The sequence below is a fragment of the Fistularia commersonii genome, chromosome 9 (genome assembly GCF_037954325.1).
Source record: "Fistularia commersonii isolate RoL2024-O1a breed Wild chromosome 9, RoL_Fcom_v1.0, whole genome shotgun sequence".
NCBI lineage: Eukaryota > Metazoa > Chordata > Actinopteri > Syngnathiformes > Fistulariidae > Fistularia > Fistularia commersonii.
In genome coordinates, this window is record NC_141292.1 from 13,466,425 (window position 1) to 13,483,411 (window position 16,987).

General features: G+C 45.7%; 1 protein-coding gene across 3 annotated transcripts in view; it reads left to right on the forward strand.

The window, feature by feature from the left end:
* Window positions 1-653: 653 nt before the first annotated feature.
* adamts6 (ADAM metallopeptidase with thrombospondin type 1 motif, 6) overlaps window positions 654-16,987 on the forward strand; it is a 60,370-nt gene continuing 44,036 nt past the window's right edge. Inside the window, exons 1-8 of one of the 3 annotated variants that reach the window (XM_086152605.1) lie at window positions 654-753; window positions 1,400-1,776; window positions 5,231-5,405; window positions 5,947-5,974; window positions 6,029-6,173; window positions 7,416-7,499; window positions 9,240-9,385; window positions 12,133-12,176. In XM_086152605.1, the coding sequence (XP_086008731.1) occupies window positions 654-753; window positions 1,400-1,776; window positions 5,231-5,405; window positions 5,947-5,974; window positions 6,029-6,173; window positions 7,416-7,499; window positions 9,240-9,385; window positions 12,133-12,176 (1,099 nt within the window). Of the gene's footprint in view, window positions 754-1,399; window positions 1,777-5,230; window positions 5,406-5,946; window positions 6,210-7,370; window positions 7,500-9,239; window positions 9,386-12,132; window positions 12,177-16,987 lie in introns of all 3 variants that reach the window. The other 2 variants (XM_086152603.1, XM_086152604.1) reach the window with 2 other exon arrangements.

Sequence of the window (16,987 nt, forward strand, 5' to 3'; positions counted from 1 at the left end):
TCGGCTTTAAATGAGCTTTTCTTTTCTTTTTTTTCTAAACTTAAATAGATTAAAGAGCGTTTAAATGCGCTGTTTTGGTCTTGGGCGCTTCTTAAAAGCGATTTCTTTTTTTTTTTTTTTCTCCCCCAGTTGTTTTGTTGGCATGGAGTTTTCCTCTTAACGGCCCGAAGCCGCCGCAGCTGCTTGTTTTACAGACGAGGCGTTGAAAAAGAAAAGGTCTGTCAGATTGTCCCTCGGAGACGAGCCGTCAGGAGTGACAGCCCACTGATTCCCTCCTAGGAACGCAGATGGATCGCTCCAGACGAGTGTCCGATGTAGAGCTGCTTCCTCCTCCTCCTCCTCCTCCGCTTCCTCCTCTTCCTCCTCCTCCTCCTCCTCGGCGGCGTGTTGCGGGACACGAGCCCAGAGGCCGGTGAGATGCCGAAGCCTTGGGGGGGAATCTGAGAGCCGGAGCGGCGACCCAGCGGAACTTCTCAGGCGGCGGCCGGAAAGGAGACCGACCATGGACTTGTTATGGTTTGGCATCGGACCCAACGTGCGCTTTTGACCCATTGGTAGTACCCCTCCGCCCCCCCCCCCCCACTCCACCCCTCATCCCTCCGTAACCCCCTGCCCCCTCCGCCCCATGTCACACACCTCCCCTCCCCAGAATTATGGAAATTTTGTGGAAGACGCTGACTTGGACACTGAGCCTGGTGGTGATGGCCGCTTCCGAATTCCAAACCATCAACAGACTTTCCCAAAACTCTCAAGGTAAGGGAGTTTCCCCGCCCCAAAGTAGATCGATCGCGAGGGCCGGTCGATCGATTCCGATATTGATATCGAGCGGTAGCTAGACGCGGTACGACCAGAATACCGTTGAGAGTCTTTGGCATCTGGATGAAATGCATCGCTTTGTGAGAGTAAACTTCGGGAAAAAATACTTTTATTTAATTTTTTAATCTTTAATTTTTTAGTTCAGTAACCCGAGGATTTTAATATTTGTTTAAGATAGACAGACTTTACGACAGAATCCAGTTTATGGACTTAAAAACCAACGCATCAGCAGGGAAAGACGTCAGCGTGTGTGTGTCGATCATCAACATCTGAACATCGGGACGACGTCGCGTTTGTTTGCGACCCGGTCGAAAAACAACCCAATCGACCAGATCTGACCGACTAATCAGATCGTTGGCCGATTGATTATTGATCTCTAATGGCCTCATCTACCGATGCAGATGTGTGTTTGTGGTGAAGTCGTCCAACAGGCCGACCGATTATTAAGATATTGATGTTTTAAGTCGGTCGTTTGTGCTCGATGATTAACATCGATACGGATATTGATATATCCTCGAGATATTGATTACTGTGAAATGCCAATTGGCTCCGTTGACGCCGCTCTCTCTCCCCGCCTCCAAAGAGGAGTTCCTGTCCTACCTTCAGAACTACCAGCTGACGGTCCCGGTGCGAGTGGACGAGAACGGCGAGTTCCTCAGCTACATTGTGAAGCACCACCGGCCGGGCCGACGGAGACGGGGCGCGTCTGACCCCCCGGCGGGCCCGCTGCCCGACCCCCCCGAGGCCCGGCTCTTCTACAGACTCTCCGCCTACGGGAGGCACTTCCACCTGAACCTGACGCTCAACCCTCACCTTGTATCCCGGCACTTCACGGTGGAGTACTGGGGCAGAGACGGCCTGGAGTGGCGCCACAACACCGTGGAGAACTGCCACTACGTGGGGTTCCTGCAGGACCAGCACGGGACGTCCCGGGTGGCTCTCAGCAACTGCAGGGGCCTGGTGAGTGCCCACCACCCCATTATTACACATGTATAAACACGTTTTTGAAGTTAAGGGTCAGCACCAATCTTGTATGAGGTGCGTTTGATCGACAGAATCTGGGTCCGCTTTTAGCCGACTCTCGGCAGGAGGATGTGTTAGCATAGAGACAACCGTTAGCAAGGAGCGTCACCGCTATTAAATCATTTTTACCGATATGTCGGAGTTCTTCGGGTGAAATCTGCAGCGCCACGTCCAGAGGTTGGGAGAATTACAGGACAGACCGGAGTTGGGATTGACATCTCACAAAATGATATGCCCCAGATTAAATGGATATCCATGCTAATCCAATCGTTTTGCCATAGAATGCAAAGGCCTTCTTTATCAATCTTCATTTAAGAAACTAGAGCTCATTAAAATAATACGAAAAGTTTATTTTGATAATGTAGATCCAAATGCGAATGTAATCTAGTTTAACAATCCAAAATGTCTCTTTGCCAATCAGATGGTTTATTTTTCTTGATCCGAAGGTTGATTTGATGATTTAGCAGATTATTTGAACATTATTCGAACATTGCCACGACAAAGCTAGAGGGGGGGTGAGCAAGGCCTCGACATAATCCTGGAATATCTGGACGGCTTTTGACGAGTCAAAGAGCCGCAATCCTGACTTGTTTTGCAAAGAACCATGAGCTTACCGTAATGAAATTCAAACCGGTCAAACTTTGGGTTTTGCTAAAACCGAACTTTCCTTGACATCATCATTCGCGAATATTGTGTCAAACTCAGGTCCAATGTAAACCCAACCCCCAATAGCTTCCCCCCCGCAGAACATGAGGCTTGCTCGATGTTACCTTGGTGCTTCTCTCAGACTCCACCGGCTCAACCACACCGGAATTTAAAATCTGGCCAAGGGTCGCAGAGGTCGTGTGCGTTTATAACAAAGGAGACACTAATTGGCCCATTTTGCAAATGAGTGCTTTTGCTTTTGATACTTTTAGTGGATTCTGCTGACGGCGCTGGAGCGCATTTAGGTAATGTAGAAAGAATCCTGGCCAATACATATCCGTTAGAACCCCCCCCCCCCCGCGCCCAAAATATCGGAACGGAGTCCAAAAATCCTTTGATTGAAAAAGCCTCGGTAGCAGAGATCACGTTTCTTCCCCCGACCGATCCCTTTTGTCATCTGTGCAATAATGCCACTTTAGGCAATAAGTCTCAATCGCAGATCTCGCTCCGATAGTATTTTTAAAAACGCTTCGTCCGAAAAAGCAAAACAAAACAAAAAAAAAAACAAAAACAAAACTGCACTAACAAGGCATCTAATTATCCTGTCTAAGCTTTTAGTCCTCTGGCTCAGGGCCATGCGCCGCGCCACTGTCCAGCTTCTCCTCGCTAATCAAGAAATTGGAAGAAATTTTAATAGCTGCCGTCCCTCCGTCCTCCAGAATAACTCTAAAGAAGGCGAAGGAGAAAAAAACAAAAAACAAAACACAAGGAGAGGAGGCCCCGCTTTCATATTGGCAGATGGAGCGGCGTGGAGAAAACATGTTCAAGCCTCCTCGTAGCCAAAACTGTTGGCAGGACCTCCGGCGAGTATCATAAATTCAATTAGCGTTTGCCCTTTTTTTTTCTAACAGCACCAAAAATGGGCAAAACTGCGTCTGCTGGAATGTGATCAGCTGCTTGGACGGTCAAAGATCTTGACATCACTCACTATTAAACCCCCCAGATATATATAAATATAATTTTTTTTTTTTTTTTTTTGTTATGCTAGCCTTTCTGAAGGCTCAGCGTGTGGTTTCGGTCCAACAGCGAGGGTGTCCGAAAACGGGTCCTGTAATCGATATAATCGATTACTTTGCCGCAGAGCGCCGCTCCCATCCGAAGGTAGAGCACAAGTGAGATGTTTAAATCCCAGCGACGGCTCATACCCCAGGATATTGACAGTTTTTGGATGAAGAAAAAAAAAAAGTTAGGTTCTGCATTTCCCATGATGCAGTGTAGAAGCAAATGCTGGGAGACGTACTGAATAGTTTCTGGCGTTCGCTCATTCATTCATTATCTATTCTGCATATCCTGTAATGGCGAGGGTGGGACGCCGGAGCCCATCCCAGCTGTCATTGGACGAGAGCTGCGGTTTAACCATCAGTTGGGCCTCATATAGCGACACTCACTCAATCGTCCAAGAGACGTATAAACTTCTACTCTCTCATTCGCTTGTTACGCAGAGAAAAAAAAAAATCCATTATCCCTCTCATTCATATGTCATATAGAGACAACCAATCATTCAGCTTCTCATTCACGTCATAAACAGACATGCGACCAACCATTCATAGGTCATATAGACGTAAATCCATTCACCCTCTTATTTACATGCCATATAGAAACATGCAACCATTCATTCTTTCGTTCACTTATCTTATAGAGACATAAATCTATTCTCTCTATCATTCACATGTCAGGGCAATTTCGGGTTTCCATCCTCAAGGTGGAGCTGAAGAGGTTCCAATGAACCTCCTGCTTTTTTTTTTTTTGGACTGCGGGAAAAAAATCGGAGAATCCAAAAGAAACCCACGCAGACAAGAGGAGAACAACTTGTTTCGCCTCAGTGAATGTCCAATAAAAACCTCAAAAGATATAAATAAAACAAACAAAAATTATGTTTGAACGTCTATTTGAATGTTGGCCTGTTGATGTTCTCAATGAGTTTGAAATAAACCAGCAGCTTCTTTACGAAAAACCCCACCGTTCCTCTACGTTTGCTCCGAACCGATCTCTTCGGGACGGATGTTTAAAGCGATCTGGTCCTTTCTACAAAAGCGTCTCGTAAAAGTTCTATATGGAAAAAGAATCATCCAAGCAGAACAAACTGATTGTTAACGTTTTACAGATGCTTCCTATGTAACGTCTCATCAGGTCATGGATAAAAGAGATGTTTTTAAAGCAGGTATGGATGCCGTTTGGCCAAAAAAAAAAAAAAGGCAACCGAGCGCTAAAGGGGGCAAAACATTTGAGTCCGAAACGTTCGGACGAAATGCTTGCATGCTGAAAAAACAGTGTCCGGTTCACTCCTCTCCTGACTTTCGAGGGAAGATTTCCACTCTAGCAGCAAAACGTCATGGAAACTGAGCTGTGACAGCGGAAAAAAAAAAGGCAATGTGACATGACGGCTAAATGCCAGGCTCAGAATATATTTACACCGGCCCCGTAAAATGGCTGATTCACCTCTAATGACAAGGTTCGTTACGACGAGACGTTCGCAGGTTGTCATTAGAAACGCCGTCTCGGCAGAAACACCGGTTATTTTCACTGAGGTCCGACAACGACGAAGACCGTCCGAACCTTCGTTTCCTTGGTCGAAAAAAAAAAAAAAATCACCCCGGCGAAAATGACGGGAACGAACTATTTCCTGTTTGTTTTGTGTTTTTGTTTATCGACCCCTATTCCCATCCGTCTTCCCTTCTCTGTACAGCACGGCGTCATCACCACAGAGGAAGACCAATTTTTAATAGAGCCATTAAGGAACGGTTCCGCCGCCACCTCCAGCGAGTGGAACCTGGAAGGAGTGCAGCAACATGTTATTTATAAAACGTCCGCCATCCCGTCGCCGCAGGAGCACAGCCAGGAGTCCAGCTGCGGCATTTCAGGTTGGTGAGCCTCCATCTGGGTCGGACCCTGGATGTGGGTTGGACTGACGTAAAGGGATGGCTATACATAGCAGGTCGGAGGAAGCCGGGTCTGGGTTTGGTCCCGGACTTGGGGGGGTTCTGGTGGATGTGACCGGGCCTGGACACCTCGCAAACCTCATTACAGCTTCAATAAAAGAAGAAGAAAAAAAAAAAAAAGACGGTCAGCATGTAAAGGCTTTTATAGATTCTATATTCAGACAGGCCAAAAAAAAAAAAAAAAAATAGCAGAAAGGAGCTCTCGCCTCCGTCAGCGGCTCCGCGGTGATTTGGAAACCAGGTGGATTTTTTTTTTTTTTTTTTTAGGCATTCGGCCCCAGAGAAGTGGCCGAGGGTGGGCAGGAAGCTAGCGAGTCCAAACATGTAGCATCCTTTAGCTTACTCTTTGTTCCCAGAGCATCTGGGTCATAAAGAGGGGCGAGGCAGGATCTGTGAGACTGAAACGGGAAGATCGTCCTTCCTGATCCTCTCACTTTCCTTCCCCCGATGTCTCCACCCTCAGACCTGGCTAAGAGCGGCGCCCCCTGCCCGCCCAGCACGCCCTCCCCCCCTGTCCGAGAGTCTCCGACCCCCCGGGACGACAGCGAGGCGTCCAACAGCACCCACCGACTGCGGCGCTCCATCAGCAACGAGCGCTTCGTGGAGACCCTGGTGGTGGCGGACAAGATGATGGTCGGTTACCATGGACGCAAAGACATCGAGCACTACATCTTGTCTGTCATGAATATTGTAAGTTTGATCCTCTTTTTTTTTTTCTTGCTCTTTATGATGTCGGAATGCTTATATCAACACACGGTTTCGCACTCCAACCGAGTGCAGGGGCAGGACGTGGAGAAGTTGAGGTATCTCGGGGTCTTGTTCATGAGTGAGGGAAGGATGGAACTGGAGATCGACGATCGATGTGGCGTCTTCAGTGATTCGGACTCTTCCCCGATCTGTCGTGGTGAAGAAGGAGCTCCCATTTGCCGGTCGGTCAATGTAATGTTCCTACCCTCACCTATGGTCACGAGCTGCGGGTCGTGACCGAAAGAACAAGCGGCTGAAATTAGCTTTTTCCACGGGGTGCCCGGGCTCTCCCTTAGGGATAAGGTGAGGAGCTCGGAGTAGATTTGCTGCTTCTCCACGTGGAGAGAAGTCACATGAGGTGGCTTGAGGATCTGGTTAGGATGCTTCCCGGATACCTCCCTGGTGAGGGACTATGTCCGTAGGCTGGTCTGGGAACAGCTTGGGGCTCCCCGAAGGAGCTGGATCAAGTGGCCGGGTAGAGGCAGATCTGGGCATCTCTGCTTTGGCTGCCGTAGAACATGGATGGATGGTTTAACAGATAGCATTTTTATTGATTTGTATTTATTTCTATAATTTTCCTGTTGTTTGTTGACTTCTCTTTTTGTTCTCAAAATTTGTTTTTGACCACCTATCTTCCTTACATTGACGTAAATGAATAATTTGAATATTATATGTTTATTATGATCATCATTATCATCATTGTAATAAGAATACTAGCTCTAAATAAAAAAAAATCGTAATAAATTGTATTTAGATATTATCTTTTTTTAAATGAATCGATGGTAGCTGGTATTTTTCTCCTTTCTAATTTTCAGGAAAATTCCTAAAAGTTTTTACGTTTGTTATTACTATTCTTATCAATTATCATTATTATTTCTCCTAATCACCTGTAACTTCCATTCAACCAGACGTCACCTTCGATTCCTGCCAATCATTCAGCATTATGTAATATCCCACCAACTGGGCCTGTAACACATGTACTCTATGTAATAAACAGTCTATTAATGCAAATAAATCTAGCCCTCTCTGAAGCCTTTATGAAAGATTCCAGGGCTCAATAGATGCTGTTCATAACAGTCACAGTCACATGATCGGTTAATAAAAACGCCCCTTAAGGGTAGGACGAGATGACATTCGGACGCAATTTGTCTGACTTTGTGTCTTTTCTTCTTTTCTGGAGGTCAGGTTGCCAAACTTTACCGTGATGCCAGTCTAGGAAATGTTGTGAACATTATCGTGACTCGGCTGATCGTCCTCACCGAAGATCAGGTAAGGAAAAAAAAAAGAAATAAAAGAAAAATCAAGATTTTGGTAAATCGCGGTTTTGTGAGTATCACCTAGAATTTTGCAGATAACTTCATTGAAAGAATAAGAATAAGAGTAAGAACAACTTTATTAATCCCGAAGGAAATCGTTGTGCCAGTTTCAAGTAAAACATAACAATAATAAATAATAGTAGGAAAATGTATAAACAGTAAAAAAAAAAAATTTAAAAAAATGCCATTGTTATCAGGAAGTTATGTTAAAAAATAACATTAACAAAAATAATCTTTCAGGGTTTAAATGGGAAATATTAACATCTTAGATAGGCCTGTTTGTCTTTGCACCTCCATGGCCTCGGATGTTCGGATGTTGGGACGCGGCTTATTCACTTAGGGGGTGGGACTTTCGAAGTCAATGGCGAGGAGCCTTGATGACGGGGGGGGGGGGAGGTTGCTGCTGCTTTTCAATGCATCCTACCTGCACGTGATGGGAGAAACAGCGTCTCCCCCGGCATCTGTTTTCCTGAAAGCAGGTCACGGCAGAATCAGGTCCAGCAGAGAAGAATGTGAAGTCGAGCCGCGCTTTGATCCAACAGGAAGGAAGTCCTTGTGCTGGATGAGCCGAGCAGCGAAAACAAAGTGACTCGCTGACGGCCTGTCGAGTTGTCCGGGGTGGGAGGAGAAGAGGGTAGCTGGAAGAAGAACTGCATGGTGACGGTTTCCTGCAGTGGGGGCGGTGGCATGATGAGACGTTTCTAGAAGCGCATATCCAATGGTTTATTTTTTACTTTTAACTTTCCGAAGAAACGAAACAAAAATACCATCTAAACAATCTATTTCTTATATAAAAAAATCTCTTTGACCATTCCGCCGTTATGTAAGTATGTATATTTACAATTTTACAAATCAAGAATCTATGAAGAAATCACCCCAAAAAATTGTGCGATGTTAGGAGTCAGGATTCTGCAAGAAATCACCCAAATAAAGTAGCGAATAAGCAAAAAAAAAAAAAAAACTGCCAGTTTGAAGGTGAAGCAGTCTTCCTCTCCTCAGAATCCTGACATCCAGGCGTGGGAAGGGCCTGATTTCCTCTCTGGCACCTCGGTTACAGGGGTCGGGACCCCAGAAGCTTGCAGCCGGGGGCCTCCAGATTATCGCCGGCGGATGCGTTTTGCAGACTCGGCTTCAGCTTCCCCCGCTAATCCAAGAGTTCTACTCCTCTTTCCACCTCTGTTTCTTTTTATAAAGCTGCCTTGTCCTTGTGCAACTCTTTATTTGAGTCATTGAACCCCTGTAAATGGCTTTACCTTCCCCACATCTGCCTCTGAATCACACAGCAGCTTGCTCCCCCTCCCCCCACGCTCTCCTGCCCGGCTCCTTGGCACCCTTTATTCCTTTTTGGTATTTTCATTTGCTTTTATCGCACTAAACATTCGAGATGTATGGAGGTAAACCCTGCAGGGCCGGGCCACACCATTCCATGGGACATGGGCGCAATAATTTAAACTCCACTCCAGAATAAAAATATAAACAGAAAAACAAAAACAGTGGTGTAAATATTTTGCAGTTTTTTTTCCCCCTAAAGCCATCTTTCAGAACACACTACTTGAGAAGGGGGGGGATTCTCAACTTAGCAAAAAAAAAACAACAAAAGTGCTCCTGGCAGACTTTTTCTATTTTTACTTTTTTTCATCACTCTTCAAGCTACCTCTTCCTCATATGTATGCTGCGCGTCTCCTCTCTGCAGCCGAACCTGGAGATCAACCACCACGCTGACAAGTCCCTGGACAGCTTCTGCAAATGGCAGAAGTCCATCCTGTCTCAACACAGCGACGGCAACAGCATCCCTGAGAATGGGATGGCTCACCATGACAACGCAGTGCTGATCACGCGGTGAGCCGGAGCCGTTTCCTTCATGATCGCTCTCGAGTCCTCGGTGGATGTCAGCTTCAGTTTGAGTCAAAGCGGGAGACACATTTAATGCTATCTATCTATCTAACTATCTATCTATGTATTCATCTATTTGGCTAGCTATTTAGTAAACTATCTAGATATCTGTTTAACAAGCTGTCATTTTTGGCTAGCTTTCTAGCTGACAGTATCTGCAGTATCTGTGGATCTATTTGTGCTTTTCTGCAGCACAGTTCCAGCTTGATTGTGTTCAGGTGGTTTACCGTTAGTTCCATGTACTTCCTCAAGGAGGGCTGGGTTGTCATAGCATGGCCGCGCTAAACTGTGACAATGTTGTTTTACATGCGTCCCTAAACACAAAAACAATGGAGAACATAGAGATGATGGTTGACTTACTGCCCCACCTGTGACTTGTAGTCAAACAAAGCAAGAAAAGAGTAAGAGTAGGCTACAGGCAGCAAGACACAGCAGCAGCCATGCTAGCACTCTTACAGGATGTTTTTTTTTTAAATGGCGGGTTTGATTTTTGTGGCCGGCATTCTGGTGATAACATGTTTTAATATTGGCTTGGCAAGCTTGGAACCTCACTAGAGCAGGTACCTAAAAACTACCGGGCACCAGGTACTATCCCTTATGAAAACGCAAAAAGAAAAGCTGTGCGGGGTCTTTATTGTGGAAAAACGGCTTATCTGTTTGGCTAGCTGTCAAGCTAACTGTCTGCCTTACTGTCTAGCTAGCTGTGTGTCTATCTATTTGGATAGCTCTCTAGCTAACTGACTACTCATCTGTCTAACTAGCTGTCTAACTGGCTATCTATTTGGATAGCTTGCTAGCTAACTGACTACCCATTTGTTTAGCTAGCTGTTTAACTGATGATGTAGATGAGTCTATAGCTAATAGTCTATCTATCTATTTGGCTAGCTACCTAGCTGACTGTCTATCTATCTATTTGGCTAGCTACCTGGCTTACTGTCTATCTATCTATTTGGCTAGCTACCTTGCTAACTGTATAGCTACCTATTTGGTTGGCTATCTAGCTCCACCATCGACTGGTTAGCATCTATGATGGAAACAAGGGATTAAAGCAGACAAATTTAAAGTTATCACCAATAATTACGGGTATGTGTGGTAGAACGATCACTGTCTGGATGTTGCTGTTTGATTTAGATCTTGGGGACGCTGGAAGCTGATCTTGGTGTTTAAAGCTGTTTTTAATTTGAATTGCTAACTTGCCAAAGTTCCACGGTCTTACAAACTTCCAGTTAGCCGCTACCAGGTAACATCTGGGCCGCCATCATTCAACGTCAGACATTAAATTGATGTCTTTTTGTTGACGTTATTGCTTGTCTCGGATTATTTATGGATCTAATACAAAGTGTTCAGTTGCCCGTTGCCGCCTTAGATCATGCGTAGAAGCTAAACGCAATCACGATTATCACAGCATTATTAATGCTGTACAATATTTTCAAAACAGTTTTTCATACCAGCAATGTTTTCACACGTGAGAATCCGGCGGGAGGTTTTGTATTTTTGTTACCTTGTATGATCCTGCCGGCTGACGTCACGGAGGGATGTTTCCCGCCTGGTTGTCCTCAGGTGATCTCTCATGGGTGGGTCAGTATCATTCGCCTTCAACGGCAACGCACATAGTGAATAATACAGTAATGACCACATCACAATGTGTCAGCTGTCCATTGCATAACCAGTCAGACCACGACGGCAAGAGGTACTTCTGAAGTTACTGCAGTGATGGGTGGGCGCCGCTCCATCAACAATCAATAACACTCTAGTAGCGCTAATGAAAGCTAGTTCCTTGGAACCACCGTCCACTGCTGCTTTATCTCCTCATGGTCGCGGCTTGGCGCGGATGATGTTCTGAGGAGGCAGTGATGATCTTGTAGGTTCAGCGGATCCATCCCGGGAAGAAGATGACGTACTAGTTTCCGCCGAGTGTTTTTGAAACGCGAGTTGCCATTGGTGAGCTTAAGTGATTTCACCAAGGGGGACTTTAAATGAAACCCAATCAATTCTTGGAATCATGGTCAAAATTACTAGATAAACCAGAAGTTAAGAAAAAAGCCCTTACACGTGGGTAATATGCTGAGTTTTTGATGAAGTCAAATTAGCTGGTTTCTTTCAGTCTTGCACAAGACGCCAATAATGAAGGGAAATAAAGGAGGTCGCATGGGTTACCTGGCCTGTCCGGATTTCCTGTAACGCTGCTTGCCGGTGGTCGTGATGATGGTATGGGGTGCGGGGGGGGGGGTTAAATTAAATTAGCTCTGCCCTTGGTTTTAATAGATTAAAAGCTTTAGGAATGATTGGATCATTTATTTGAAATGTATGAGGTGTTCCGGCGCTCGGTCCCCCCCCATCCCCTGCCCTCTATTGGATTACCTGTATTTGAGTCACAGGGAAGAGGTGGGGTTGGTGGAGGGCCAGAGCGAGGAAGGTGGGGAGACTCGGCACAGCCGCAGTCTCAGCACTTACCGGCTTGGCGCTTCATTGGGGGGGGGGTTCAGGAAACCAGGTGTTCCTTGCAGCCAGGAGGCCAACACCTTACATGCTACTGTTAGGCTTAAAGGTCGTTTGATGACATCGTCGCCCGGATGCCGTGATTAAATATGGAAGGAATGGGATGGCGGGGTGCTGCTGGAGCAAAAGTACTGTACATGCAAAAGAAAAAAGATTCAATTCGTTTTTTTTTCTTTTCCTCTGTCTGTCTGCAGGTACGACATCTGCACCTACAAGAACAAACCCTGCGGTACTTTAGGTGAGTGTTCCCGCGTGGCCCAAAGAGTCGTCCAGTGTCCTCAGACAAACCTTATTTGGCAGGCGTCGCGGTCTCCTCCAGAGGAGCAGCAGACAACTCCTGTGTTTTATTAGCTCGTCTGCGGCTCACCTCGGGCCCAGGACGGCTGCGGTCACCTCCTCGCGCCGCCTCCAGTCGGAGAAAACCTCTGTGTGTCTCCAGCCTCGGTTTGTCCAAGGTGTTTACGCTTCCACACAGGCGCAGGGAGGGAGGAAGGGAGGGAGGAAGAGGTAGAGGACAAGGGTTTGGGAGTGGTGGAGCGGGAGGGGATGAGTGGGGAAAATCAGAATCAGCATCAGATTTGCGCTGCGTTTACGTGAAGTCTAGCAAACCGGGCGCTGTTGTCGCAGCCGGGGTTTTAAAATACTCGCCGTCATCCACCCCAGGACGGAATTTACAACTGGACATCATGTAGCTCCATCACACAAGGACCAAACAGAAGAAAACATCTGGACAATTTGGACGAGGAGAAGCTAATAATTTTGTTGCAACAATACCCGGAATTATGTCCTTAATTACAGGCTTCAGATCTTTTCTTTTTTTTTTTTTTTTTTTTTTTTAGAAAATCTTTTTTCAGACGTAAATGAATGAGGCGAGCGCAGCTCTCTCTCCGCCGTCCCGGTTGGAAATTAGGTTTGGGCTCAGAGGGAATTTACATTTGGGGATGGGATAAACCATTCATTTTGGAGCTTCGAGAATTTCTGAACTACTCACGTGAAACGGCAGACTCAAGACGAGCCAATTCAGTATATTTTTATCCAATTGTCGATTACATCACTGTAGCGATGTGCAGTCATTTCATCTGCCGCCCTGCTGTTGCGTCAGGATTCTGGTTGGTTTTCGTCGCGTTTGCGGTCCGTCTGAGAGCAGCGACGTCGACCTAATACGCGTACCGACTGCGGTTACCTCTGATGTGGGTGTACATAGATAGAGTGGAAGCACAGTGGAAAAGACGCCAGACATGACGGGGCGCCTCTAGGTAAACATCAAAAATAAGAGTCATTTTTAATAGCATAGCATAAGTGCTTTTCCTAGTGACTCAGTGATCGACGGTGATATCATCTTTATGACCTGTAAAGCTAGGGGACAAGGAATTATTTAAATGTGACTTATGAGTGACAGGTGGGTGAGACATTATTTTATACGGTATACCCTTGTTTTTGGCGGGGGTTACGTTCCAAAAAGAACCCGTGATAGGCAAAATCTGTGAAGTAGAAACCTTTATTTTTTTTACAATTATTATACAATTAAATACTCTATTATACATTGAAAAGAAAGAACAAACCATTTTACAGGCTCAATCATTTGTTTCACAAATAAAAGTACTGTACCTAGAAACGTTTTTTTCAACAAATAACTTCTGTACTGTACTGTCAAATAATAATTTTAATCATCAATGTGAACAGAAGACTTCAAATTGCGGAAATTGGCACCGCCCACCGCGACCCGAGTAATTGGATTAAACGAGAGAAAATTAAAAATGATTATGAAAAAAATTGCGGACAGTTGCAACCCTTTTTGCATCCTTATTAAAACTTATTGCTGCTGTCGTCCTTATGTTTTTTTCTTCCTTCTTTACGGAACGAACGGAAGATTCATGAATTCCGTAATGCCAGCCTACAGCCGCATAGCTTTTACCTTCCCTTAGCATGTCCAGAAGTTTAACTTTATCTGCGATAGATAGCATCTTCCGTTGCCTTTTGGGCCCTGCCGCAGGTGCTTTTGTCGGTCCAGAGCGTTTTGTCAACATTATGGGTTTTAGAGAAATTCGAAATTGCGCGAGAATCTGCATGTACATAATGTAAATTTGGCAAGCTGTTTTACGTACGTGTACATATTAAACTGCAACGTTATTGACGCACAGGTAGAGAAGAAGAGGAGTGACTTTTTAGCCAATCAGAATGCAGAACACAATGCACGATGCAAATCCGGGAAGAAGGGAAACCGTGAAAAGTAAACCGCGTTATAGCGAGGGACCACTGCACTGTTAAGTGTTTTCAAAAATATCTTTGTATTCCTGACTCCTGTCATAGGAGACAGCTGCAAAGGCCCATAGGCCTCTGTGGCGCTTAGGGGAATTGTTAAGAGATGCTACCAGGTTTTAGCAGATTTTACACAATCGTATCTGTTGGGAGAGAAATATAGTTGCGTATCATCTGCATATCGGATGATATCGGCTAATGGTACCCTATTAAAAACTAAACAGCAGAGACCCGAGCTTGATCCCTGAGACGAACTGGGTCCAGGTGGACGGTCAGGGGATGAGAGATGATCTTGGGGAAGGAAGAGAGGGTGAAGTAGAGGAGGAGGAGGAGGAGTTGAAAGGAAAATGGAAGGGGAAAAGGACAATTACAGGGAGTGTTTGCAGGAGGAGATAAAGTAGGTGATATTGTGGTACAATTGGGGGTGGAAAAAGGACAGCAAGTAGCGGCAGATACCCCCCCCTCCCGCCATCACCGCCACCTTTTCCTCCCCACCTCCTCACCCACTCAAACCCTCAGCCCCTCTCTCCCAATCTTATCTCTGTAAAGGCCCCGCAGGCTCCACAGTATATCTTGTAGGTAATATTGTGACTTCAGGGGTGGTTTGACAGATTGACCGCATTCGTCACATTCCCCGGTAGCTTTAATTGCCCTGGCATCTGCTTGGCTTCCTCGTTGTCTCGCCCCCCCACCACCCCTCCTGTCCTCCCCTCTCCTTCTCGGGGGGAGGGGGGAGGATGGGATCATGCTCCCGGGTCAGATCCTTGGCCTTTGGGGTCGCGCAGTAATCACGGTGCTGGAGATAATACACAGTCCAGCCCCAGTGTTAAGAAAACAACTTGCGGTGTCTCTGCACATTTGTGTGTGTGTGTGCTTGCGCTTTGCCACAACCACACACACACACACACACACACACATAGGCATTCTTAACCTAATCGTAGAGTAGCCACCCTCCTTCACTCCCCTCCCTCTTCAACTCCTTTCTTCACCTTCAGGCTCCTTCATGGCCTCCTGATTTGCGAGTCTATTCTTGTTTAGCCTCTTAGCCTCGATGCTACTAAAGCCATGCCGCTTTTAGCAGCCAGGCAGCGGGGAGCCTGTGCAGCGCAATCTGGGGTCGGATGAATCTGGCGTGGCATCCGGCCGCCATTCACAGGTGCGGCGCATCGTCTGGCGTGAATTTATCCTTACCAAGACCGTGGTCTAACCCTCACACTATAGACTTTTGTCGTGCTGCTTTTATGCCTCTCCTGCAAGCCGCAGGAATTGAATCAAGTTGACTCAATGCATTAGTATTTAATTCCAGAAATGTCTCGATGCCTTCTTTTCCCTTGAGGAAAAAACTGACTCACAAATAGAATACTCGGAATGGACAACAAGCTAGCAGGGAAGATTCCCATGACAACAGCTAATGATATCTGCTAGTTGTGTTTTTTTTTTTTTGAGTTCTGAGGTTTAACATTAGCGAACATCATCTCAGCTGGAAAATGTGGAGTCGGGCGTCAAACCAAGGTTTCCAGTGAAACTTTGCCGCAGAAATCCTGCTTTAAATCAACAACATGCAGGAAACACAAGTAAAAGATGCGGGAGATATTTTATGATTGATGGAAACAAAGCGGTTTGTAAATGTCCTTAAAGAATTTTCTTTCTGATTACTAAAAAGAAAAACAGCAACATTTTTTTATAAAATAGTAAGACTTGACAAAACACGGGGTTCTCTTCCATCACCTTGTTTACTGGTTAGCTTAGCTTAGCCAAGCTTAGCATATGCCCACCAAAAGTTGTTAAACATACCTTTGAAAAACGGCCATGTCTCTTACCCACATGCCGTGACTCCTTGGTCTTTTTAAATTACAGTAAACAGATGAGAAATGATGCTGAACTCATGGCTCCAGGCTGAGAACTCTTATGAAAACATGAATTCTGCTCTTGTGGGTTTTAAACGTGAGATGGCAAGCGAACGACTTTTAAATTGCTCGTTTTCTGAGTGGAGTTCTGAATGGGGAATCGTCGTAGTAAACCGGAGCATTAACCCCAAAGTTGGTTCATCCCATTAAAAGGAACATTCTAGGAACATTTATAGATTTTAAAAATAAAAAAGGCTTTTATTTTTATGGTCACTGCCCAAATTATTAGATGTACCCAAAGTAAATGTTGTCTAAAACAACAGGCCGGTGATAAATCCCTGGCCCACGAGAGAGACGCGACGTTGACTTTTTTTTGTCGGATCTGCCGGAGAGGTGCTGATTTATCCCAACGCTCTTTTTCGGGAGGCCGTAACTTTTGTGGCGCTTTTTTTTTAACACAGCGGAATCAAACCGAGCGACGCTCTTAATATTTGGTCGTAACTCAGAGAAACACACACACAAAAAAAAAAAACGAGACAATGTCTTGATGCGTTTAACCCCTTAAAGTTCATTGGCTCCACAAATAAGCCCCCCCGACCCCCCAGAAATGACCATCGGAGTAAATCAAGGCCTTTCTCAGGCAGATTCAATAAGCTCCCCTCCCATCCCCAAATATCGCGGGGGTCACGACCCGCAGGTGGGTCGCAGGATAATTGTATTTAAGTTGCCAAATAAACGAGATGGATTTCTTCCCGTCTTTTGCTGGAGATTTATCTCCCCGTTGGGGCTGCGTCACGGAGGTTTTGTCGGTTCGCGCCATAATTCTGCCACGTCCCGCCGCCAGCTTCAGTAAATCTGACCCTCCAGCACTTCAGACGAGGGGAAAATATGAGGGGATATTAAAAACAAGTCAGATAAGTTGAGTTAACTCTGCCGGAATACT